This window comes from Rhinolophus hipposideros, assembly GCF_964194185.1.
Source record: "Rhinolophus hipposideros genome assembly, chromosome: 12".
In the NCBI taxonomy this organism is placed as follows: domain Eukaryota; kingdom Metazoa; phylum Chordata; class Mammalia; order Chiroptera; family Rhinolophidae; genus Rhinolophus; species Rhinolophus hipposideros.
Window position 1 is genome coordinate 33,573,084 of NC_138058.1, and position 27,452 is coordinate 33,600,535.

General features: G+C 37.2%; 1 protein-coding gene across 9 annotated transcripts in view; it reads right to left on the reverse strand.

Moving 5' to 3' along the window:
• Positions 1 to 27,119, reverse strand: part of COMMD1 (copper metabolism domain containing 1) — a 113,774-nt gene extending 86,655 nt beyond the window's left edge. For 3 of the 9 annotated variants that reach the window (XM_081069132.1, XM_081069133.1, XM_081069136.1), the window contains exon 1: positions 26,913 to 27,093. In XM_081069132.1, the coding sequence (XP_080925258.1) occupies positions 26,913 to 27,089 (177 nt within the window). In that variant the 5' untranslated portion in view covers positions 27,090 to 27,093. Of the gene's footprint in view, positions 1 to 7,838; positions 7,989 to 26,912 lie in introns of all 9 variants that reach the window. The other 6 variants (XM_081069135.1, XM_081069134.1, XM_081069138.1 and 3 more) reach the window with 5 other exon arrangements.
• Positions 27,120 to 27,452: the final 333 nt, after the last annotated feature.

Here is a 27,452-nt window from a genome sequence, read left to right on the forward strand (position 1 = left end):
CTATCCTTGAGATTTATATTGCCCTCAAAAATAACTCAGCCTGGGCCGGCCAGTGGTTCAGGCTGTTGGAGTGCCATGCCGTGCTCCTAACGCCCAGGTCGCTGGTTCGTGGGCCAGTGAGCTACGCCTTCTACAGGTAAGATTGTGAATGACAGCTCTCCCTGGAGCTGGGATGCCGTGCTCACCGGGGAGGTCAGCGCGGGTTGCTGTGGGCTGCTGTGTGCTGCCGTGGGCTACTGTGTGCTGCTGTGGGCTACTATGGGCTCCCATGAGCTACTGTGTGCTACCATGAGCAGCCCACAGCCAGCGTGAGCTGCCGACTGCCTCAGCAGGTGGGGAGTACAAGGCTCATAACACCAGCATAGGCCAGGAAGCTGTGTCCTACACAACTAGACTGAGAAACAACAGCTTGAACCAGAGTGCAGGGGAAGGTGGAAGAAGGGGGAAAAAAGCCAAAAACTCAACCCTTTGCAGCAGCCATTCTTGCATGTTTAGTAACTACTCTGGCAGATTTTTAATGTCTATCCCTAACTCAGATGCACTTGGCTTTTTAATGTTTCTTGGTCATATACAAAAGTTCATATACTTTAACAGATGACATGATACTGCATAGAGAGAACCCTAAAGATTCTACCAAAAAACTATTAAAACTGATAAATTCAGTAAATTGCGAGACACAAAATTAATACTCAGAAATCAGTTGCATTTTATACACCAAAACAAACTATCAGAAAGAGAAATCAATTCCATGTAGTGTTTAGCTGAGATGCAGGATCACCTACTTACTGTATTCTATCTACATTGTTATATTACATAGTAGAATGAGACGATATCAAAAGTGAACATGTAAAGACAATACATATTAACATTCTCATAGCCGTGGTTACAGAAGCTGATGCCTCATTTCTACATTTTGTCATTAGCTATTATCATCTGATGTTTCAGTGTATCCTTACAGCAATAAAGCAGCACATAAATAAATAAATAAATAAATAAATAAATAAATAAATAAATAGAAAGAGAAATCAAGAATGCAATCCTATTTACAACTACATAAAAAAAAACAGAAAAACACCTATGAATAAATTTAACAGAGGAGGTAAAAGACCTGTACTAGGAAAATTATAAAACATTGAAGAAAGAAATAAAAGATGATACAAATAAATGGAAGCATATAATGGTCACAGATAGGAAGAATTAACATTGTTAAAATGTCCATACTACCTAAAGCTCTATTGATTCAATGCAATCCCTATCAAAATATCAATGGCATTTTTCACAGAACTAAAATAAATAATCCTAAAATTTATATGGAACCACAATACAATCTGAATAGCTACAGCAATCTTGAGAATGAAGAACAAAGTTGGAGGTATCATGATACCTGATACCAAACTATACTACAAGGCTATAGTAATCAAAACAACATGGTACTACATAAAAACAGACACATAGATGAATGGAACAGAACGGAGAATCCAGAAACAATCCCATCCCTATATGGTCAATTAATTTATGACAAAGAAGGCAAGACTATACACTGGGGTAAAGACATTCAATAAACTATGTTGGGAAAACTGGACAGATATACACACACACACCAAAATGAAACTGGACCACCTTCGTACACCACATACAAGAATAAACTCAAAATGGATTAAAGACTTAAATGTAAGACCCAAAATCATAAAATTCCTATTAGAAAACATGGGCAGTAAACTCTCTGATTTGCTCTCTGATTACTAACAAAAATTTAGTAATTTTTTTCTAATATGTCGCCTTGGGTAAAGGAAACAAAATAAAAAGTAAACAAATGGGACTACATCAAACTAAGAAGTTTTTGCAGGGGCAGCCAGTTAGCTCAGCTGTTTAGAGCGCGATGCTCTTAACAACAAGGTTGCCTGTGCCATCCCCCCATGGACCAGTGTGAGCTGTGCCCTCCACAACTAGATTGAAAATGACGGACTTGACATGGAGTTGATGGGTCCTGGAAAAACGTACTGTTCCCCAATAGTCCCCAATTGAAAAACAAACAAACAAACAAATTGGGGGTGGAAAAGATTTCATACACTTTAGTCAGAGTTGGTCAACTGATCACCAAATATTTACTGTCAAGAAACCTCAACACCAGATACAGCCTCGTGAGAGGCCTAGACTGATCATAACCGTAGACAGATCATATCTACGGCTTTCTGTGCTGAAGTACTTTCAGCTCTGGTTTCTGAAACAGTTCCACTTGGTAGCCAAGTCTAGTACACAAATCATAATGCTAATCCAAATAATCTCCATTAAAAAAGAGACTTAACTTGTCGATATTGTCAGCTTGAAACTACAGAAATTAAAGAAAAAATATTTCAGAACATTTTTACATGAAATTTTATTTCCATGTTTATGCTTCCACATTAATAAAAACATGACCACAATAATTTCAGAAGTTTTAATTACAGTCATCTATAGCAAAATGAAGCAAAATGAATACACCTAGCCATCTGCTGTTCTGACTATTAACAGAACATTTATTTAGATCTCACTCTAAAGTCAACTACCTGAAAACATAAAATTCAGGTAATAATGGGTACAGAAAAACTACTCAATTCTTTATCACAAACATAAGAATGAAAAAATATAAGAAAGAAGATAGGAGAAAGAATAGAAAATGTTAAGAAAGGAGTATTAGGAGTTCTGGGTAGAAGGATTTCTCTGGTATAGCTAAGAAGAAAGCAATTAGACTGCAGAACTCCAGAGAGCCAAAGGAATGGGAAGCAGTAGGTATTTCTGAGTGAAAGTGGAATTGGAAATTGGAGAACTGGTTGAAAATCTGCTTACTGAACCCAGCTATCACCCCATCAATGCCCCAGGTGGAAGAGTGTGGGTTTCCACTCTAGGGGGTGAACCAGAGGGCTCTGGACTCAAGGACTCTAGGCACAGCTCAGGACAAGGGACTCATTCTGAAAACTGGGAGATGAAGTGTAATTCTACATACTGAATGATGCGGGTGTCCAATCCCTCTCCCCCATCGATTTTGCAATGCAATTGTGACACAAACTACCTTGCACAGGTCAAGCGCACAATCCTTTACGAGGACAACACATTTCAGACACCAGCCACAGCGCTGGGGGGTGGGGGGATAAGGGGTGTCCAAGCCATCAGTACTTCTGAGCAACTGTCTATAAATTCAGGGATTCCTACTATCCCCTTAGGTTCAATAATTTGACAGAACGAGTAACAGAACTCAGAAACACACCACACTTACAATCACAGTTTTATTATAGCAAAAAATAACATAAATCAGGACCGGCCAAACTAAGAGATGCAGAGGGCAAGGTGTGCGAGGGTCCCAAATGTCTTCTCCCCATACAGTCGGGAAACATCACTCTCCTGCTATAATGACGCATAGCAATACACACACAGTATTATTCACCAGGAAAACTCATCCGGGGATAAAAAGTCCAGTCTTTATTGGGGTTTCATTACATAGGCATGATTGATTAAACGTCCAGCCTCTCTTCTCCCTGGAGGATGGGCTGATACCATGTGACTCAAAGCCCCAACCCTCTAATCATACAATTGGTCTTTCTGGAGTTTCAAACCCCAATCTTAAGTCATCTCGTTATCATAAACTATCTAAGGACTCACCATGAATTACCTTGTTGGCAAAAACTATGTATTAAGTGTGGTCTGAGGGGCCTACTGTAAATAACAAAGATACCCCTATCACTTCAGAAACTTCAAGGATTTAAAGCCTCCCTCCCAAGGACTGAGAGCAAAGACCAACCAAATATTTCATTACACAAGAGGCTCCAAGAACACTGGCAGATGGACCTCCAGGCAGGAGTGTTAGAAGATTCCCCTCTGGGGAACAACCTCACCAAGGGAATGGACTTACAGACACTGACTGCAGGGCACACACGTGATCACCCTGGAAGTCTAAGGTCAGTAGGCTTTAAACCCTGCTCATACTCAAAAGGCTTCCAATCAATCTTTTAATGTGTCACTCTTAAATGTAAATGACAGCAAAGAAGCACCAAATATCTAAGGAAAGCCTCCAAAATGAGGGACAGAGACCAAAATAAACAGACAAAAAAAGAAATTCAAACGAATAGAAAATTGAGGAAATTTTTTAAAATTCAAAATATGACCTATATATAACATTATCAGAAATAAACAAGAGATTGCCCACATAACACTCATTTTTTTTTTTTTTTAAGATTTTATTGGGGAAGGGGCACAGGACTTTATTGAGAGGATGCTCTCCAACCAACTGAGCCATCTGGGAGCTCAGCTGCAGCTCAGCTCAAGGTGCCGTGTTCAATCTTAGTTGCAGGGGGCGCTGCCCACCATCCCTTTGGGGGACTCGAGGAATCGAACTGGCAACCTTGTGGTTGAGAGCCCACTGGCCCATGTGGGAATCGAACGGGCAGCCTTCGGAGTTAGGAGAGTGGAGCTCCAATTGCCTGAGCCACCGGGCTGGCCCACACTCATTTTTTTAAAAGGAACATTAAAGAACAAACATGAACTTCTTCATCCAGACTAGGTCCAGAGTTGGAGTGGTCCAGTGTGAAGAGTCAGGTAAATAAAATTTTGTTTTAAGGAGAAAAAGGGAAGAGAGAGAAAATAGGTTCCTCTGAGACCAAAGAGTCTAGGATTCTTCCATCTGGGACTCCAGCTAACTACATATATAAAAATATTGAACCCAAACCTGTGTTTTTCTGAACAAATGGGTTAACCATAGTAAAGATAATCTTGAATTGCAGCAGCCACAGTGGGAAACTTTTTTTAAAAAGTTTACTGGGGTGACAATTGTTAGTGAAGTTATATAGATTTCAGGTGTACAATTTTGTAGTACATTATCTATATATCACATTGTGTGTTCACCCAGAGTCAGTTCTCTTTCCATCATCATATATGGGAAACTTTTTTTTTTTTTACTTTATTGGGGTGACAATTGTTAATGAAATTACATAATATATGGGAAACTTTTAACCTAGATAAATTTACCCATTTATGAGGTGTCCTAGAGAAAAACGGGTCTCAGCCAGGGTAGAGAGATAATTATTTTTCCTCCTCTACAGTTTATGATGACTAGGATGGGACCTATTGAGACACCCCCCTCACTCTGGGACCTACAGTTGAGATCCTGGGAAAACGGGCAGAACTCGGAGAAAGGTGAGAATTCTTACCAAAGTCAGCTCTCCCATATCTCTATCTGTAGTATCTAGTCAAGAGAAAAAGGTAAGATTTCACCTTGTCCTTTTCTCTTCCAAGTTAAGACTCTGGTGAATTTGGTTTGTGGGTACTCCTTATTTATCGATCCTTTTCCTCCCAGGGACAGCTATCGCTTTCTGGTTTGTCTCATTTTGTGTACTGAGAACGTGGCTTAGATTTCCACCTGTCTGGGCACACAGGTTGTCAATTCTTGTGTGTGCCGGCAGTTCAAGCATAGGATTGGAGGCCCCCAAAATACAGCCAGAAAGAAAAGTGGGTTGCAACCCATTTGTGACTAGTATCCTACCACCTGTTGTCAGCTCTCATGGGAATTGTCTGTCTTTCTTTTAGTTATCTTTGAGAATGGTTCTGAATATTGGGAGGACTACATCTTATGCACCTTTTTGGGGGATGCCTTGTGTCCATGGTTAAGCTATTCATATAAAAAGGCTTATTCGTTTTGAGTCACATGATAGGTATGTATGTTTTTGGTTTAAAAGAGAAAAAATAATAACTTAAAAAAAAGTGTTAATTACTGCCAGGAATATTTACTATTTGTCCTGTCCTGATAAGATATTAGAAATAATTTCTTAATGAGGTCTATGGACAGAAGTTGGCCAAAGTGGAAGTTGATATTTAGAGCCAGATAGGGCCTTTCCTTTCAGGCCTTGTCCCGTCAGATAAAATGAACACTGGAATCTTTTGACTTCCATATTAGTTGGAAATCTCTCTGATTTAAAGAAGCAAATTGAAGATAATGTAGTTGCATGAGTGGGTCAGCCCCATGAAATCATTCAGGTTACCATCCAATTCTTCGAGGAATTAAAAACAACTGTCCTTGCCTTATAAATCAAGTCTTTACAACAGAAATGAGGCTCTAAAAGCAATTCAAAACCCACCCATCCTTGTTATCAATCCCAAACCTCCCCTATTCATCTTAAAATGCTTGCGGATATTATGAAAGATCAAGACATTGAAAACAAAATTCCTTGGTGAAAACTTACATCCTTTCTCTGTGCTTTTGAGATGGAAATGTTCTACCTGTCCCTAAGAATCAAGAGCCATCTCTTTGAAATGCAAAAAGGTGTTTGGAATCTAGGTGAAGGAAAAATCATGGTAAAAGTCTTCTCCACAAATATTAGTAAAAAACTTAAGCCATCTGAGCAGATAACCTTAACTTACTCCTATTCCATCTGTCAGCTGTCTACAACTTACAATTTGGTAAAGTATACCTTTGTAAAAAGAACTGAAACATTTACTTTTCCACCCTATCCTATCACTCCAGAATTCAGAAACTTATTGAGTATTCTTATTTTATTTATAATATAGTCATGTGCATGAATTCAAGAAAAATCTGTTCTCCTTATACCAGGACACAATTGAAAACATTGGCTATTTATGAAGGCTTTGACAGGAATGTCCTCTTAGAGAATGATGTGCCTAAAATCAGGTATGACCAGACAATTTTAAGGAACTAAGATTGACTTATGGAACCAATCAAAGCTCCCTGGAAAAACCATCTGGTACCTTCCTTGCAGTGTTCCAAGCCTGAGGGCTTGGGCTGCAAGGTTAGTGAGAAAGGCCATTTTGTGGCATCCCTAGTAACATCAGGATTCTTGGGGGACCTCAGGAAGAGAGAAACTCACTCTAATCTACAGGTATTCCAGGCAAAGCCTGAGGACGAGTCCTTGGCTTGCCTTCCTAGCCTCGGGAGGTCTTTTGAAAGTCTAATATGAGATTCCTTATGAAAAGTTACAGCAAAACTGACTTTAAAATAGCCTGTATGGCCAATTATTATTCTTGCTACACTTATGTAAATAATCAGACCAAGTTTAATGAGACTCGACTTACTTTACAAACAAATGAGTCTTACTTTTGATTACCTCTGATAAAGAGTAACTGTAGAGAAAAAACATTGTTTCAATGGAAAACTAAATTCTAGTCCTGTTCATTGTCTTTGAGGTTTTGTTATCTACCTGTAAACTGGACTGGATCCTGAGTTCTTCTAGTTTCCTGTAGCATCTGGCTACGACTCTCCAAACTAGTATTTCCAATTTTCTCCTACCCTTCCGACTTAGAATCACTAAGAACAAAGATTGCCCTTGAACCTTTTAGTGAAGGACCACACCAAGTCACAACCCAGATAACAGCCAAACTTTAGGACCTTGAACCTTGCTTGGGTCCACATCTCCCAATCAAAAAGGGCTCCTCCAGATTCTTGGGACTGTATACTAGCTGGAGATCTAAAATCAAAACAGACCAGAGAGGTTCCTCCCCCACAGCTGACATCTTAAACAGCTCTTCCAAGATCATGGATCAAGATTTTCATCTCCAGTCTGAAATCTTTATTCCTTTTGCCTTTTTGCTACTTGCTTTATCTCAGTTAATGCACGGGAAGATAATGTTCCTTAACTCTGACAACTATTGCTGAATCTACCACGAAGGCCATAGTTGCACAACAAAAGTCCCTATCTAGGCTTTCCAGATAACATGGTTTTAGGTAACAAAATTGCTTAATTTCTGGCTGAACAAAGAGTCTGTGCCATAGCAGTTACCTCCCGCTCTACCTGGATCAACACCTCTGATACTGTAGCAAATATAAGAAATTAACAAACAATTCACTTGGTACATACTTTGATGTATTTGACACCATCTGGTTTGGTTCAGGGGCCATGACTAAGGCGCATACTTCAGTCTCTTGGTATCATCCTCCATAGTCATCGTTGGATAGTCTCCCTGGTGGACTGCGTTCTCTCAAGGGTCTTAAATATGTCTTCACTGCACTTGGAGAAACAAGCACAGGATGAACCATGAGACAAATAGCAAATATAATTTTCCCACAATCTGACACTGTAATCTATGACTTTCATGACTAGAAAAACTTAACCTTGATGGTGACCAAGAATAGGACTAATGCCAAATTCCTAGTCAATCTCTCATGTATAAATATGATCAAAAGGGAGGAACTTTTAAATTAAACAAGAAGGCCCTGAGACTGAGATAGTGTTGACGCCTCAGAAGCCCACATAAACAAACCAAAATGTATGCCTGAAATGCCTGAAGGTAAAGAAATGAAAACCTAAAGACAACCAATCACAAATAGCTCATCAGGCTTTCCCAAATAAGGTAATTGCTTAAGTTACAGTCAATCAAATAATTTCCGTGCTTTGCATCCACTTCTCTATAAAAGTCTACTCCCGGGCCGGCCGGGTGGCTCAGGCAGTTGGAGCTCCATGCTCCTAACTCCGAAGGCTGCCGGTTCGATTCCCACATGGGCCAGTGGGCTCTCAACCACAAGGTTGCCGGTTCAACTCCTGGAGTCCCACAAGGGATGGTGGGCAGCGCCCCCTGCAACTAAGATTGAACATGGCACCTTGAGCTGAGCTGCAGCTGAGCTCCTGGATGGCTCGGTTGGTTGGAGTGTCGTCTCAACCACAAGGTTGCCAGTTCGACTCCCGCAAGGGATGGTGGGCTGTGCCCCCTGCAACTAGAAAATGGCAACTGGATCTGGAGCTGAGCTGCGCCCTCCACAACTAAAATTGAAAGGACAATAACTTGACTTGGAGGGAAGTCCCGGAAGTACACACTGTTCCCCAATAAAGTCCTGTTACCCTTCCCCAATAAAATCTTAAAAAAAAAAAAAAAAGTCTACTCCTCTCAGTGGAGTAGTCCTAACTACATTCTTCAGTATTACCAGATTAGAATCTATTTTTGTTCAATTAAACTCTTAATATGTTTACTACGTCTCAATTTATCTTTTAATAGTTGTTTGTGTGTGTGTGTCTGTATGTGCATGCACACACATATTTGTGTGACTTTTCTGTGGAAAAAAAAAAGCAAGGTACCTTCATTATTCTAAAAGCCTTCTTTAAAAAAATCAGAATAGAAATAAGTGTTTTATACAAGCATAAGCCATGAGGGAGGGAAAAGGTTTAGGTTTTACATGTCCTCTTAGTTTCACTGTAGTAACAACACTTAACATGCAAAATGGCCAGAAAAGCTGCATCTAAGGAAACTACTTCAGGGTGCAACTACGGGCCTGCATTTGTTTGTTCAAATTTTTCAAATAAAGCACTTGGAAGCACAGTACAGACAACAGGGTTAGATGTGCACTTTGTGCTTGTTTTCCTCTTTAATTATTATGAAATATTTTATCTCAATTTGAAAGATTGAGACTAAGAATACCCTACAATAAGTACATAGGTTTTAGGATTAGAAAGATCTCCTTCTTAATACTAGATGCAAAATCCTAGAAGAGTTATCAAAAACCCCTGAGACTCTAATAATTCTTCCATTTTCAAATGGCACTAGTAATACTAATCTCAAATGACAGTGACGAGATTTAAATGAGATAATGTATGAAAGCATGCAATAATACCCAGCACATGGTAGACATTCAAGAAACTTTTTTTTCTTTCTTCCCTCATTTAGGGTTATTTCATGAGCACTGTCTTTTTTGTATCTTCTTTGTAAGGGCAGATAATTGTTTAGAAATCTTTATTTAAAACTCTTAATAAGAACTGAAGAAAAGACCATAGTCATGTGGATTTGTGAGACAAAGGGTTTAACAATAAATTCAAAATCCTAAAATAGAAACAATAGGAAGTTTGGGTTTTTTAATGTCAAAGAAACTCTGTAAAATGTTGACAAGTGGGATGCCGTTTTCCTTCCTGTAAGTTTCTTTTTGTTGGTTTGCTTTTAAGACCAAGATTTTTCAGACGGCATTAGTTTATGGAGACATCAGTTCAGCCAGCAAAGCAGTCAATCCAAAAACTGAGGTAAGAATTCTTGGCAAAAGCAGAAAACCAGTCTGAAAAAAAAAGATTACAAATCGTGTCCTTAAACAGAAAACACAGGGTTTTACTCAAGATGGCACTTTAACTGATAACTGTTATCGGTCTGCCTATCAGTCTTTTTGAAGTTTGCTAACATAAGGCTACTGGCTCCATCTCTGTCCCTCCTCCAAGGCTGAGTATCTTGAGATTTCATGCCCTCTTCCTAAAATTCAAGTCTCCTTTTTCCTACCTGATGGTCATGAGAACCCTCCACCTGCTGATAAAGCAATCCACTTCCCTTCCCCCACCCACCCACACAAAGGTTTCCTATAAAAAATATATAATTTTGATGTACAAATAAGGAAATGGGGTGGTAATCCTCACCCTCTAACTGGTAAGCACTCCCCTCCTTCCTTCCTGCAATCAGTTCTTAACAATAAAAAAAAAAATCTTTATTTTAAAATTCTGAATCTGTGGTCCTTTTCTCTTACATGACTTAGTACACTGCTGATACAATTTGTTTTCAGGTCTTATACTTGCTTTGTTTGAGGAAAAACACAATCCAGGAGAACATTTGTTAAATTTCAAAGGAACCTAAAAGAATACATGTCAGAGTGGAATTTAAAAGTTTGTAAATCATAGAACAACCTGAATTACAGACCCATGGGTATGGTATTTTAGATATCATTAATGTCTTAAATATATAAAGTCATTAAAATCCATGGTAGCCCACATTTCATTTTTTCTCAAGTTGCTGTATTTCTGTAATGTAATGGAACACAGAGTAAAAAATGACCAAGTTTAAGAAAAGATTTTGTAAATGTGTATCTAACAAAAACAAATGTCACAAAGACTTCACAAATGGCCTGGATTATAACTAAAATCAACTCAAATATTAAATATTTAAAACACAACCTAAAAGGTAAACTATTTAAACTTTCCTTGATCACAAATATAACTCTGATTAAACAAAAGGTAGGCTAACACATCATTTTTAAGCTCCTTTCTAGCTCTAGTCTATATCCATATGTGACATGATCGTAGTTGTAATCACAGCATAGATATACTCTAAAGCAATATAAACTAAATTTAGACACAACTCGAGACTATTTGGCATTTGCAATTAGATTTTATTCTGGGTAAGTACATTGTCTGTGTCATGAAAGATATTAATAACACTTTCACATAATCAAGCCATCCCTAAGACTTTCAGAAATAAATCACTGAATCAAAAAGTAACAGCAATGCACCTATTAGAATGGACAAAACTCAGAACACTGACACCAAATGCTGCCAAGGATGTGGAACAACATGAACTCTCATTCATTGCTGGTAGGAATGCAAAATATCACAGCCTCTTTGGAAGACAGTTTGGCAGTTTCTTACAAAACTAAACATAATCTTCCCATACAATCCAGCAAATGCGCTCTTTGGTATTTACCCAAGTGAGTTGAAAACTTATGCCCACACAAAAACCTGCACACGGATATTTACAGCAGCTTTATTCATAATGGCCAGAACCTGGAAGGAACCAAGAAGTCTTTCAATAGGTGAATGGATAAACTGTGGTACATCCGGACAATGAATATTATTCAGCACTAAAAAGAAATGAGCTATCAAGCCATGAAAAAGGCATGGAGGAACCTTAAATGCATATTATTAAATGAAAGCAGCTGATCTGAAAAGGCTACATGTTCTATGGTTCTTATTATACAACATTCTGGAAAAGGAAAAACATACAGATAATAAAAAAAACAGTGGTTGCCAAGGAGAAGGGGGAGCAAGAGATGAATAGATGAAACACAGAGGATTTTTAGCGCAGTAAAACCATTCTGTATTATACTATAATGCTGGAAACATGTCATTATACATTTTTCAAAACCCATAGTATGTACAACACAAAGAGTGAGCCCGAATATTACCTAAGGTCTCTGGGTGATAATGATGTGTTGACAAAGGTTCATCTATTATAATAAACGTACCACTCTAGACCAGGATGTCGAAAGTGGGGGAGGCTGGGCGAATGTGGGAGCAGGGAGTATACAAGAACTCTGCACTTTTCTGCTAAATTTTGCTGTGAACTTAGAACTACTCAAAACAATTAAGTCCGTTTATATTTTTTAAAAGTAACTGTAATATGTTTTAATGATCTTAGTTACTATGAAGAAAATTAACTGCATGTTTTCAGGTCAGAAGACATACGTGGTCAAAAGACAATTTTTAGTCACTTATTTTTTTAAAGGGAACAGAAGAGAGTTGTGTTCCAGGAGCTGACATTGTTACCTACTTCTTCAGAAAGTCAAAACACAGGAACCAGCCAGTGCCACAGCCAGTGCCACAGCCTGTTCCTGTTCTGTTTATTGCTTGCGCCCGCTGCAAAAAACAATTTGAATTTGGTAGACTTCAGAATAAGAGCATTACACAGGTTTTGACTATGTGAATCTGAAAAATGTGAAACTCATCAGCTAAAAGATTCTGATGGCTATTAATTTCTTAAGAAGAAATTTATATACAAACTAAACAGAAAGCATAAAGATTAACTTCCTCTTCAAACATGTGGTAGTACAAACAATTTATCATCATGGAGGCAAAAAATTTGCAATGTGTTATGGACTGAATGTTTGTGTCCCCCCCAAAATTCATGTTAAAGCCCTAACCTCCAATACGATGGTATTAGTGCCTTTGTAAGAAGAAACACCAAAGAGTTTGCCCTTTCTCTCCCCACATGCATGCACAAAGAAGAGGTTATGTCAGTACAGTGAGATGACCGTTGCCGGGAAGCCAAGACAAGAAGACTCAAAATAAAACCCTCCTTGCTGGCACCTTAATCTTAGACTTCCGAGCCTCTAGAACTGTGAGAAATAAGTTTCTGTTGTTTAGCCTCCCAGCCAATTGTATTTTGTAATGGCAGCCCAAGCAGACTAAGACGTAATAGAAACTAAAAACAATTCTACTGGCTTGTTAATGAGAGCCTGATCCAAACGATTAACTCCTCAGGCCCATGACTTCCAGCTTTATGCCCCTTAATTTTTTTAAGTGAATTTGCTCTTCAATGGATAAGAAACAAAAGTAAAAGGTAATACATTATGATAATTAAAATTTAGTGTTTTGTACTGTGGAAAAAGCAATTTGACAATTCAGGATCGATCTCCCATCTTGTGGATCATTTCAGCTGTTTTGCTTCCTGCTGCTGTACTCATGTGACCATTTTGTTGTTTACTGAAAATCTGAGTTGAGTAAGTAGCAACAGGATGTGGTGAAATTCAAACTAATCAATTTTGATCCATCTAAGCAACCTTAATGATTAAAATGAAGCCTTATCGACACAAGTAAGGTGTTTTCAACGTTTTTAAATCTGTAATGATACTGCCAGTCACTTTAAAAGGGCAGATGTGCAGCAAAAATTAAGTTTTGCAGGCAGAGAAACAGTGGGGGCCAAAAGAGGTGACACTGAAGTATGTACTTTCTCCTGTACTACGTGACCGCTTCCTCTTAGAGAGAGATTTGTATCTTTGACTAAGTAAATCAGGAATTCAATCTAATCTTATTATAATGCGTAAGGGCGGGTAGGTCACGTGGTCTCCTCACAAATAAGTAAATCCACCTAAAACACTGCAGACTAGCTACACGGTTTGATAACTACACTGAAATAGTTCATGCTTCAGACTATTCAAGAAGTTCTCTTTCTAAATATAAATCTAATTTTATATCACTTGTCCAATCAAGACCATTCACTGGTCCCTTGCTATCTAGAGAATAAAGTCCAAGTGTATTAGTGGAGCATTCTGGACAATCAGGTCCCCTTTATCGTCTTGTATCTCATGTTTGAAAGTGACCCTACCAGTCCTTAAACTCAACCCACATTTCCATATTTACATGTCTTAATGCAGTTCTCTACCTGCCTTATTTAACTTGTGAAAATCTTATCTTCTAGACCCAACTTAAATGTTGTTATATCCTAATAACTTAAATGAATTACAACTCATTGATGAGGCTTTATATTTTGTTTTCAATTCTAATCATTTACATACATGTTCATCCACCCCAGCAAACTACAGGCTCCTTGTGAAATACAGTGACTTACAAGGTCTGACGATTAAGTTCTCGAATTCATCCTAGAAAAAGTGCTACATATCTCATTGCTGAATATACCTACAGTCACCTTCGAAGTACTCCCCTTGGGAAGCTATGCACCAATGCCAGCACCTAGTCCACCCTTCAAATCAATTTTGGAACTCTTTTTCTGATGATAGAGCTATCATCATATTACCCTTGATGTCCTGAATGTCATCAAAATGTCTTCCTTTCAATATTTCCTTTATCTTTGGGTAAAGAAAGAAGTCACTGGGGGCCAGATCAGGTGAGTAGGGAGGGTGTTCCAATACAGTTACTTGTTTACTGGCTAAAAACTCCCTCACAGACAGTGCCTTGTGAGCTGGTGTATTGTCGTGGTGCAAGAGCCATGAATTGTTGGCGAAAAGTTCAGGTCGTGTAACTTTTTCACACAGCCTTTTCAGCACTTCCAAATAGTAAACTTGGTTAACTGTTTGTCCAGTTGGTACAAATTCATAATGAATAATCACTCTGATATCAAAAAAGGTTAGCAACATCGTTGCAACAAGTTCGCTAACTTAATTGTCAAACGTACTCATTTTATATTCCTCCCAATGCTTAGCACAATACTTTGCACATAGTTTAACGAATATAGGAATGGATGAAAGACTGCATATTTGTTTCATTACCTAATTAAAATAAACACTCCAGTTCCGTATCAATTATCATTTAGTTTACCCACCTAGATAGAAGAAAAATAATGACTGCCTAACATGATGGAGTGCGAAAGGGGTTTAGAACTTATTAATGAAAAAGTCTTGACATATAGTCTACAAAAAGTGGTGTTTTCTATTTTTAAGTCCACTAATCAACCCAGGTTTCAAATCTTAATATTCTAAATGCCTGAAAGAACATCCTAGTATCTGATTCAGTAAAACCTCTTGAGGCTAGATATCTTGAAAGTAATTTGCAGCTTTCCATATTACCCAAGTCTAATTATAGAACATTACATTAGGATTATATTAAATTACACTGTTATTCAACAAAGAGATCTACAACTTTAGTCACTCAGAACGAATTTACATGCGAACCCAGAAATCGTGCAAAGAAAGTCAATGGTGATTCTATGAATTTGAATCTTAATTGTTTACCTCCAAACAGATCACTATTCCCAGCTTAACCTTCTCCTACATAAGTAACATACAATTTTTGGCCAGATGTCTATAAAGGGTCTTTTAAAGTAATTATAATTAATAGTATCTCTGGAATGACTCCACATTTGTTTATCAAATTCAAGTTTCAGTTAAGCAAAATGAATAAGCTCTAGAGATCTGCTGTATAACTGTACCTGTAGTAAGCAATACTATATTTATACTTAAAATTCTGTGAAGGTTTCTTACCACAATAAAATTTGAAATGAACAAAAATCTTGGTGATGGTCACATGGGTGTGTGCACTTTATGAAAATTCATTAAGCCACACACGTGTGATCTACATACTTTTCCGTATGTATGCTACATCCAATAACAAGCTTGTAAATTTTCCTTTCTATAGAAATACATGAAAAACCAGAAAGGATATAAAGACCTAATGACTACAGAGACAGGTAATTATATATAATCTAAAGAAAAGTAAATTAGATGTATGTTTGGGAGTGGAATCCTCAGTGTAGAATTCAATAGAAAACTTAACTTGCTGTGTATCTCTACTCAGTGGAAGAGACCTAATGAGAAAATAGCTAAATTTGAGGATAAAAAGTAGTATTCTCTTCATAACAAAGCAAAAAACAGGGAATTTCTCAAATCCCCCATCAACAGTAGAATGGATAAGCACATTGTGATACATTCAAACACTGGTGTGGCTCAGCAGGGATTGGCAAATTTTTTCTGTCAAGAGCCAGCAATGAATATGTTAATGGCTTTGCCAGCCATCCAGTCTGTGTTGCAACTTCGTACTTAACTCTGCCCTCATAGAGCAAACGCAACCATGTATTTTATTACGGACTTGAATTTGAATTTCATGTAATTTTCATGGGTCACAAAAAAAATCTTTTTTATCCATTTAAAAATGTACAAACTATTCTTAGGTCACTGGCTATACAAAAACAGACAGGAGCCAGAGTTAGCCTATAGGTCAGTTTGCTGATGATCCCTGCTCTACAGCAATAAGAATGAACGATCTACAATATGCAATAATGTTGAATCTCATAAACAGAATGTTGAGTGAAAGAAGCCAGACACAAAAGAGTATGTACTGTAAGATTCCATTTACATAAAGTTCACAAACAGGAAAAACTACACTATGGTATTAGAAGTTAGGAAAGTTGGTGGGGGAGGGGATTGTGACTAGAAGAGAGGTGAATATGTATATAAATGTATAGGTACAATGTTGTACAGCAGATCTCTAGAGATTATTCATTTTGATTAACTGAAACTTCAATTTGATTAAAATAAATGTGAAATAAAGAGGGCTCTGGAGTGCTGGTAGGGTTTGGTTTCTTGATATGGGTTCTGGTTATATGAGTATGTTCCACTTTGTGAAAATTCATTAAGCTGCGTATGTGTGATCTGTATACTTTTCTGTGTGTATGTTATGTTACATCCAATAACAAGTTTTAAAAAATAAAAGTAAAATTCCCTTTCTATAGAAATAACTGAAAAAACAGAAATGATATAAAGACTTAATGACTTTAGGGACAAGTAATTAAATATAACCTAAAGAAAAGTAGATGCACCGGTATATGTGTAGGAGTGGAACCCTCAGGACAGAATTCTCAATAGAAAAATTAATTTGCTTTGTAGCTCTGTATCAAGGAATTTATCACATACTAAAAAAATCTGGATAATAAAATAATATACCAGGAGATTCTGTTCTAAACATCAAATTTATATAAAATTTATATTTAACATTTATCACCTTGATTGTAAGTAAAATCTACTATTTTCTGGTAAGAAAACCAAAGATACTAACAATTTAAGATTCATTATCCCAGGTAAGTATGTCTGTCATTGATTTTAAGGGACCAAAAAAGATTATTAGGAGAAGTATGTAAAAAATGAATACATATTTCTATATGCACATATTCTTATTTACTGTTAGGATACCCCTGCCTTCCTTGAATGTCAAGTCCAGGAGGCAGGAAAATTATCTGTTTGGTCCATTGATGTTTTCAGTGCCAGGCACGACCTGACACATAGCAGGTACTCAATAGATGTTCATTTGAATAAATGAACAAGTTGTAAGTAATGATAAGTGATTTGTAAATTATTTGATTATTTCTTAAGTAACATATGCTCAGAATAAACATAATGGAAATGTAAGGATTTCATACATGGTAGCTTCTTTGTTTAGAAATAGGTCTGTAGAAAATTGTGGAAGAGAGCTATTCCACAATCAGATGTCATGACAAAGAATAATGTCCACAACAATCCCATACTAGCTAGACATAAAAATCCTAAGAGTATATAAAGCACACAAAACACAACCCATACCTAGTATAATATGTATAAATTTAGCATAACTTTTTTTAAAAAAGTAATTAGTTGAAATAAAATTTTATTAAAGATAAACCATAATAAAAGTCAAAATTTATAAAAATTACATTCTAAGTTAAGACAATGCCAAAAAATGTGAGTGTTTTATTAGGACCCAAAAACAACAAAACAAAACAAAAACACTTGATTTTTTTTTCGTGTTTCTGTAGTTTAAGGATCCATTCCACCAGAATGCATCATTTATACCTTTCTTATGGTAGTCACCATACGATGCAGGATTCTTTAAGACAGGGACTAAAACACCCACCTTTGTGTACAGAGCCAGGTATATAGCACATTACAGGCTCAGAAATATTTGACAGGTAAATCAAAGATAGAAATTTTCTTTAAAATCTTCCTACCTAGGAACTCCTTCAACCCAAGTCAAATTTCCAGACCCAGAATACTTGCTTTGAGAAAAGGAGAACCAAAAGTAGATCTTCAATTAATATAGGTTTTGCCCTAAACTAAGAGAAAAAAAAACCTTAGAGAACACATCATTACAGATCATTTGAGCCTATTAAAATACTCTGCAAACTCCAGCTGGTACTCTATAATTGATGCTTGATCATGTGATGTTCAGTGACATTAAAAAGTAACATCTTATCAAACAGTTGAGTGCCAATCCGTCAGAGAAGCAGGAATGCATTTTATGAGTTATATAAATTCTCGAAAATGTTCAATGAAATTAGCAAAATTTACTTCAATGAAATTGAGTTCAACGAAATTAGCAAAATTAGCAATGAAATTAATAAAACTAGAGAACTATAGCAAAGAAATCTGTTTACAAAGCCAAAAAATGGTGTTTACAAAGCCAAAAATGGTATTTCCAAATTGAAATTACAAAGCCAAATATTTAGACTTCTTTTGGGTAAGAAATTCTTATCACTGACTAGCCAACTTTGTTTTCCAAACTAGAACATTCAAGTGGAAGAACATTTTAAACATTATGTTGTTTCCAGCATATTTTATCAGTGTATTAGCAGGCCGATATTCTACTGCCACCTAAAGTAGAAAAACAGAATTGCTGCTTATACTTAAGAATGATGACAGAAGACAAATGAACCCTGAAAGTATGACAGAATTAGGTCAAATGTTTTCTGTCTCTTCTATTCAGTCTCTTCTATTCATGATTCAGTCTCCTAATCTAAACATTTTAAGACCAGATATTTTGCATCCATTTTTAATACTCAAGTTAGTTTCTTATTACTTAATATTTGCTATCCAAAATGTATAAGGGTGAAGTTCATTCTTAAACTGACAATATCAAAAAGACTATTGTACACATTGTTCTTCATTTGTAGCGAAAGACCAATAATAGATTAAAAAGTATCTTACACAGTAAAATCTTTCTACATCATATAATAAATGCAAAAACTCTAGTGCAAAGACAAGAAAGCTCTACATTAAAAAGCATTCTGGCTTTTTCACACCTGCCCTTTTCACAAGAATGAGGTACTAGATACATTCCACAAGATAAATCCCAAAATAGAAACTGGTAATAACCATTCTTTGATTAATACCATTCATTGACCAAAAAAATCACCATTAATGGGCAGTCAACTTGTCACTTTGTAAACATGATTTTAACAAAGGTACTTTTAAGCCTCTGCTTTTACTCTAAAAACTTTCCACAATTTTACTTTAAAAACTTTCCACAAAATTTTCCAGGTTATTTAGAAACTAGGATCAAATTGTGCTTTTAAAATAACATATACCAAATAAAAATATACACTATACAAAACATTCAACTATTGAAATATTAAAAAGATTAAGTGGGGTATCCCCTCACAGAAGGGATTTAACCTCTTAGATATTTATATCACACCCAGAAACATCTTAGCAATATGTTTGTCAAACGCCTCTGAAAAAAGCTTTTACCAGTGCTTAGTACAAATGTACTAAATTCCTAATACTGAAGAATAACATATAAAATCAAAGTCAGGATGGATAAAATTTTTAAAAGCCAAATATAGAAAATTATGTATTGTGTGCTCCCTCTGCTGTTTCAAAAAAGAGAGGAGAAACTGTTGGTGATGGGATTCAGGGTATGCTACCCCAAAATATGGCACTTTGCCATATTAAATATTTTAAGCTTAAGGAATTTAGGAAAAGGCAGAGCAGGAAGGTCACTCTGATATACACTCCCACCCCCACCACTACCAGCCCTTTTCCTGATACAAGTCATAAAATCCTCATCTGAGATGTGCCCTTCCTAATAACCAGAGGAAAGGAGCAGCCTTACCTCCAAAGACAGACTCACCATGAAGCATCCTACAAAAAGGCCTTGCTGTTTCCCCCAGTTTAGTACAATTACCTCATACTCCTTAACCTCTCCTATTCCTCCAGGACTGTCCACTCTTCATCAAGTGTAGTGTAAATCACTCAAGGCTTCATTTCCTTATGAAGGCTCCTGTGTCACATAAAACTTAAATAAATGAGTGTGCTTTTCTCCTGTTTATTTGTCTTTGTCAGTTTCATTTTCAGACCTGGCCAGGGACACTAAGAAAGTCAAGGAAAAACTTCTTCGACAACAGTGACTAAAATAAACATAGTATACTGTCTGTGTCAAAAGAAAACTCTTGGAAATTTAAAACATGATCAAGTGAAAAATTCAATTAAAAGGCTAAAAGAGAATGTTAAGAAAATCTATCAAAGAGTAGGGGGGAAAAAACAAAGAAACAGAAAATAGGAAAAATAAAATTTGAGGATTCAGTCTTAGGCCTAACATTTGAAAAATCAGCGTGCAAGAAAGAGAATAGAGAAAAAAGAGATTAAGAAAATAATCTAAGGGGTGGCCAGTTAGCGCAGTGGGTTAGAGCGTGGTGCTAATAACACCAAAGTTGCCGATTCCATTCCCACATGGCCCACTGTGAGCTGCGCCCTCCTTAAAAAAAAAAAGAAAGAAAGAAAAGAATCTAAGCAGTAATACAACTTTTCCCAGAACTAAAAAGGTCATGCATGGGTCTGAAGATTGAAAAGTCCAGAGTGGCCCAAATAATGAAATGAAAGAAAACCACACATCAAGGATATTCAGGGAAATAAAGGACAAAGAAAAAATCCTAAAAGTTTCCAGAGAAAAAAAAGATATCATATTAAATGAAACAATGTCTTCAAAACTGTGAGTCAATTGTTTCACAATCTAGAAATATATTCTTAGCCAAACTAACAATTAGCATGAGACTAGAATAGACATTTTAAGACTTAAAAAGAAAATAATTACCTCTTTCTTAAGGAGCTACTTGAAAATATGCTTCAGGATCTGAGGAGACCCCCAATGAGAAGATGGAACTACACAATGCACATCTTGGTCTGTTAAGGTGATACTTTAACAGCCAATTTGGCCCCAAAGGTCAAGTCAAGAAATTTAAAATGAAGTCCCAGAGCAGCCAAATCCTCAACCAGGAAAGATGTTATCATGACTTTGTTCAACCATATTCATGAGAAACCCTTGACTTAAACCTGGGATAGACAACTAGGGAAAGGAACTACTCTAAACGGCCTATAATTTACACAAGTTGGCACAAAGTACTCTGTAATTGCCTTTTCAAAATACATGTAACAGCTGGCATAATGTCTATATTCTCCAGGAACTCTAAAGGCAAGAACTATAGCTGTGATGTTTACTGCTGTATCCCAAGCAATGCATGGCATATATTGAGATGCTTAATATATATTAAGATGCTTAATAAATACTTGTAGAATAAGTAAATGCACAAAAAAATTAATACTGGTTATGTCAGCTGATGGTGTTATGTGTTTTTACATGTCTCAAAATTCTATACTTTCTTTAATGAAGTTAAACAATGTTTATAGTAAAAATTAACAAAGGAAAGCATACAGGAAGCTGAATGTTTGCAAAACAAAATTTTTAATTAAACCCAGCATTCTTCAGTTGATATACCCTAATTACAAGATACACAAAAACTGTATTGCTACAGGTCTTTCCGTTCTAGTGAATCTAATTCTCAAACAAATTACAAATTTTCATGGCTTTAAGAGGAGAGACAGAACCAGGTGTGTAAAATACAAGTATTTTTTAAGTCTTAATATTATGTTACTGATAAGTTATTTTCTTATATAAGTTTAAACCAGTTTTCATATGTTGATAGTTTTCACTTGATTCTCAGGTTAACAACACTAAATTTTATATTACTTTATATTACATTAATTAACATATAAATTTTATATCCTCTGAAAGTGAAAAAAATTCCAAATTCAAATTTTATCCATTCTTACTAAGAACACACTCTGAGTACTACAGAAATGTTAAAGCTCATTTTTTTATTCACCACAGATCTCGTGAGCCTAAAGAACAAGTTAATGAAATCCCACAAAAGGACGGAACAGCAAATAATCCCTACTTTCAGCTTTTGGATTTTTATCAAGTAACCAACTTCTAAACATAATTTATGTATTATAGTTTCCAAATATTAAAGATTATGAGTTTGATGTTTAAGGCAGATATCAGCAATTTTTTTTTTTCTATAAAGGTTCAGGTAGTAAATATTTTAGGCTTTGGAGGCCAAAGGATCTCTGTCACAACCACTCAACTCTGTTACTACAGTGGTGGAAGCTGCTATAGAGATGTAAATAAATAAGCGTGTGACCATGTTCTGATAAAGCTTTATTTATAAAAATGAGCAGCAGGCCAGATTGGGTCTGTGGGCCATAGTTTGCTGACACATGGTTTAGAGTATTATACGTTCCAGCTCCACCCATATAAAAGTAGTATAGGTTTTCTCTCATGCTTATTACCTTTTTAATGGCAATCTCCTCATTTAAGCACTATTCACTCATTCACTTATTCTACAGATTTTTACTAAATGCCTACCTCATGCCAGAATTAGTTGTTAGGGATAAAGAAGAAGAAAAAAAACAAAGTTCTGTCCTCTTGATGCTTACATTCCAATAGGAAAGTCAACAAATAAACAAGCTAATAAGTATATAATTTCAGGTAGTGCTAAGTACAAAGAAAAGTAAAGCAGAGTAAAAAGAGTGGGGAGGAAAGATGAAGCTTTTTGGATAGGTCAGGGAAGACCCAACAGGAAATCACTTTAGAGAAGGAATGAAGTAAATGAACAATTCCTATGATGTCTGGGGGAAGAGCATTACAAGCATATAGAAGAGCAACTGCAAAGGCCCTGAAGAGATTAAGAAAGCACTTAAGATGCTTAAATAAAGACAAGAAGATTAGTGTGGCTGGAAATGAGAAAATGAGATCAGAGAACTAGGTAACGTATAACGTATAACGCCTTGTAGGCTATGGTAAAAGGACTAGATTTTATTTTAACTTTGATGTGAAGAGATGAATATGGAATGGTTGAATGCAGGAGAGTAAGGAGATATGATGTAGGTTTTAAAAGGATCACCGGTTTATTTGTCAATTATATCTCAATAAACCTGGGGGAAAAGGATCAATTAAGGAGCATACTCACACGCTTAACACAGCATCAAGAAATAGGTAGTACGCAAACACATTATCTACAAGAAGTTTCAATTATAAATGTGAGCCAAAAAACATTAGATGCAAATGGCAGAGTATTTATATAGAATGATTTATATAGGATGCTATCTCCCTAACTAAACACACCATTCTTGAGGAGCTGAGAAAAAATAAAACTAGACCATGTTAGTGGCCAGCTTCATTCATCTGTAAGATGAAAAGTTTGCCATTTTGTGATTGATAGGCAAAGCTAGAGAGGGTCAATGTCCCAGCCAACTGGGGTAGGAGAGCTCCATTCCAATTGGAAAACGGGGATGAGTACAAATGCCAGCACATCACACACTTGGTCACATAATGTGAAAGGTCAGAGGGAAAGGCTGAAGCTTAGGGAGCAGCTGAACCTGAACACACCTATGAATGAATGCAGGCAGCTGGCAATAATGGGCCTGCTAAACATGGGTATCCACTGCCTATTCCCTGCTGAGAATTACACATTCCTTCCTTCCTTTCCACCTACCCCTGCTGCCCGTCTTCATTTTCACTTTCTTCACAGAACTTGACTTTCTATAGGTGACTGAATGTATGACCAGCCACTAAATGACGACTGAGGTACTGTTACTGCTTTTTTATCATCAGTTCATTTCCCTTTGCTTAGACTCCTGCATTTTTTCTTTAATATTTTCCTCACTGCTTTTCTTCTAGCCTGCATGTTGAATTCAGGATTACTGAGACGAGACTCCACACAGACAAAAGAAAAAGATGATTTGATCTCTGCTCTCATCTATATGTAAAAATATGCTCTGCCTACCTCATACTCACTAGGATGGCTACTATTAAAAAAAAAAAAAGTCCAGAAAATATCAAGTGTTGGGGAGGACGTGAAGAAATTAGAACCCTTGTGGAATATAAAATGGTACAGCCATTGTGGAACATAGTATGGCAGTTCCTCAAAAAATTAAAAAATAGAATTACCATATGACCCAGCAATTCCACATGTGGCTATATTCCCAAAAGAATCGAAAGCAGGGTCTTAAAGAGGTATCTGCACTCCTGTGTTCACAGCATTATTAGCACAACAGCTAAAACATGGGAGCAACCCAAGTGTTCAATGAAAGATTAATGGATAAGCAAAATGTGGTATAGCCATACAATGGAATATTTTCAGCCTTTAAAAGGAATTTCTGACACATGCTACAACATGGATAAACCTGGAAGACAGTATGCTGAGTGAAAGTCAGTCACCAAAACATAAATAAATAAGTGCTGTATGATTCCACTGATAAGAGATATTTAGAGTAGTCAAAAATCAGAGAGACAGAAAGTAGAATGGTGGTTGCCAGCAGCTATGGTCGGGAGTAGTTATGAGAGTTATTGTTCAGTGGGTATAGAATTTCAGTTTTGTGAGACAAAGAGTTACAGATATGGATGGTGGTAATGGATGCACACTATGAACATACTGAATACCACTAACCTGTACACTTCAAAATGATGATGATGAATTTTAAGTTATGTGTATTTTACCACAATTTTTAAAAATTGAAAAATAAAAAAATGTATACCCTGCTTTAAGATCAGGAATAAAGGTTAGTGGGAATAAAAGGTTATTTTCCTTCTTGCCACCCCACCATGCTATGGTCAAATGGGACTGCTCACCATTTCCTGAACCTGCTCTACATTCTCCAGCCCTAACAGGATGCTGTAAAATTTGGAAACAGAGGAAATCTGAGTAAGCTGTTTTCTTAACCTACGCTGCCCTATATGGCTGCCTCTCATTTCAGTTTAAAATATTCTATACTTTCTTCAAGAGCAGCAAAAACGGCATCTCAAAGAAATCTGCCAAAAAGAACTAATACTTCTCCTTTGTCCACAACAGCTTACTCAGATTTCCTCTATTTCCAAATATTACAGCATCCTTGAATCATACTTTTTAGTGTATGTTCTCTTTTATTGCAGATGGACATTCTATCTCTGTTCAAAGCCTTTTTGTTAAAAAAATCATGTTTGCTTTTTCAGTTTCCCTAAGAATTAGAGAGACACTTACCTCTCAGTGTTGCTTATAATAAATGAAGATTGGAATTAGATGTCACTAGAGCCTATAGTTTCAGCCCTAAGTCAAACAATCAAAGGCTTTCTCCCTTGGTACCTCAGACCAATAAGCAAAGGCTGTGCTGCTGCCAACCACAGGAAAATCTTCTATTCTACTCCCAGTATTGAGAGCCATGTCAGCTCTTCAAACACAAATCACTCAGAAAACTGAAATATTCAATCCTCAGGCAGAGGACTGAAAGCAGTGAGAGCAATACCTGGATATTATTCAGCAATGTATTTAAAAGTAAATAAGGGAGAGTTTCCCCACAAGCTCTTCTCTGGATATCCTGCAATTTTTATCTCCTAATAAAACAAAAGAATCAAAATACGGTGCACCTGGAGAGAAATAGCCCCCAATGTTTGGGGAGCCTACGTCAACGCCAACACCCGCTATTCTTACTTCTTGGTCTGCATGCAATTGCTTATCCTCACCTCCCCCAAGGCCTGCCAAACACCTCAAACACCCAAGCACGGTGTCAAATTCTCTAGGAAACCTTTTGTGACCAAAGAGTAAGATTTTATAGAAACAGAAAGCATTCACCAGTGATTTATGATACCAACTAAAATTAATTAGAATTTCTAGACTCACAGCTGATATTACCCCTTCCAATTCCATGTGACTGCCCATTTACTTTCTGCTAAATAATTGCTTTTTATTCTGGATTCAAATCCTTATAAGCAAAAGCAGTCGAAAAAAGGAAAAACAGAACTGCCTTTTTTGAAAGTGTAAGCAGTTTTGAAACAAATAGCAAGTGCAAAAATGTAGCAGATGAAATTTCAACACTGACTTTACTCAAAGTGTGATTTTAGGCTAACTGCTTAAACTCACTGAGCCTGTTTCCTAATCTTTAACGTGGGTGTCCACCACACAAGGTGTTTGCAAGAAATACATTAAATCAAATGTAAAACATCTAGTACAGCTCCTAACACATAGGAGAGCCACAAAAATCAAAAAACATTTTTACTGTCTCTCTTCAAGGGTACACTTTAGCACTAGATTAATTCCTATGACTAGTTAGTTCTCAGTCTAAACCAGTGTTGTCCCGTACAGTGGCCATTAGCCATATTACTTAGCAATTATTGAGCATTCGAAATGTGTGGCTAACCCCAACTGATATGTTTTAAGTGTAAAATACACGCCATGTTTCGAAGACTTAGTGAACAAAATATAAAATATCTTAATATTGTATATTGATTACATGTAGAAATAATGCTTTATCTTGGGTTAAATAAAATATATTAAAATTAACTTCACCTATTTCTTTTTTTCCCGTTTTTAATGTGGCTACCAGAAAATTTTAAATTATACCTTTAACTCTCATTATATTTCTACTGGACAGGCTGACTTATTCAAGCTAGTAAATATGCCCTCCTAACCATACAGTGAAATCCTTGACAGGGGTTCAATCCGGCCCATCCACCCCTTACCCCCGCTCATTTTAACACTGCCCAATTCCGCGACGCGGGAAAACTGACGACTTTTAAGTGCTCTTAATTTTTAAAAGTACGGAGCGCACAGATCCGCCGAGGCAACTCGCAATCGTTACTTAAACAACAACAGAGAAGTATCTTGAGGGGAAAACCCAGAGCCCTGTCCTGTGGGTGTCGCTCCGCACTGCTGGGGGTGCTGGGGGTTTGATCAGAAAGGGGTGACCCTTAAGAAAGTGAGAAGGGACGACGGAGCTAGCGCCCAGATTCTGAAGGACTGTAATGTGGAGCCCAAGAAACACAGGTCTGAGGAAGCGGGACGAGTCTGAGCGAGGCGGGTAAGGGGCTGGGCTCTGCGGCACAGGCTGCAGCGAGGAGCGATACCTTAAGAATCCCCTTCATCTTCGCCAGAAAGGGACGAAACTCCTCGGGTGGCACCTCCGGATAGAGCTGGCTCCGCAGCAGCTCCTCGGTGATGCCCGGGTGCCCGTGGAAAGCTTCCTGGGCCAGGCCGTTCAGCAGCCCGCTCAAGGACTTGCAACTCTCCAGCTCGCCTGCCATTATCAGCGGCGGCCCCGCCCCTCAACAGCTGAGCGCAGGCAGCGACGGAAGCCTGGATGGGCCTAAATGGCCTGCGCGGAGGCGCGCGGGGAAAGCGGGAGCAAAATTCCCCCAGTTTAACGCTGCAAAACCCGTCCCCTAGGTTGCCACCACTGAGCTATTCATTCAGTTGCAAAAGGATCACTTTGCTTCCGTTGATTTCCTTCATCACTCCAGGGTCTACTCAAGGGAAAACACTTGGAGATCACTTGAGATGGGGCAGCATCCTATAAACGTGACAGTTCAACTTTTGGATGGCTGCATCTCATTCCAGGCCTTGCCAAGGATCTGTCTATCACTCAGATCTAATCTCTACCTAATCCT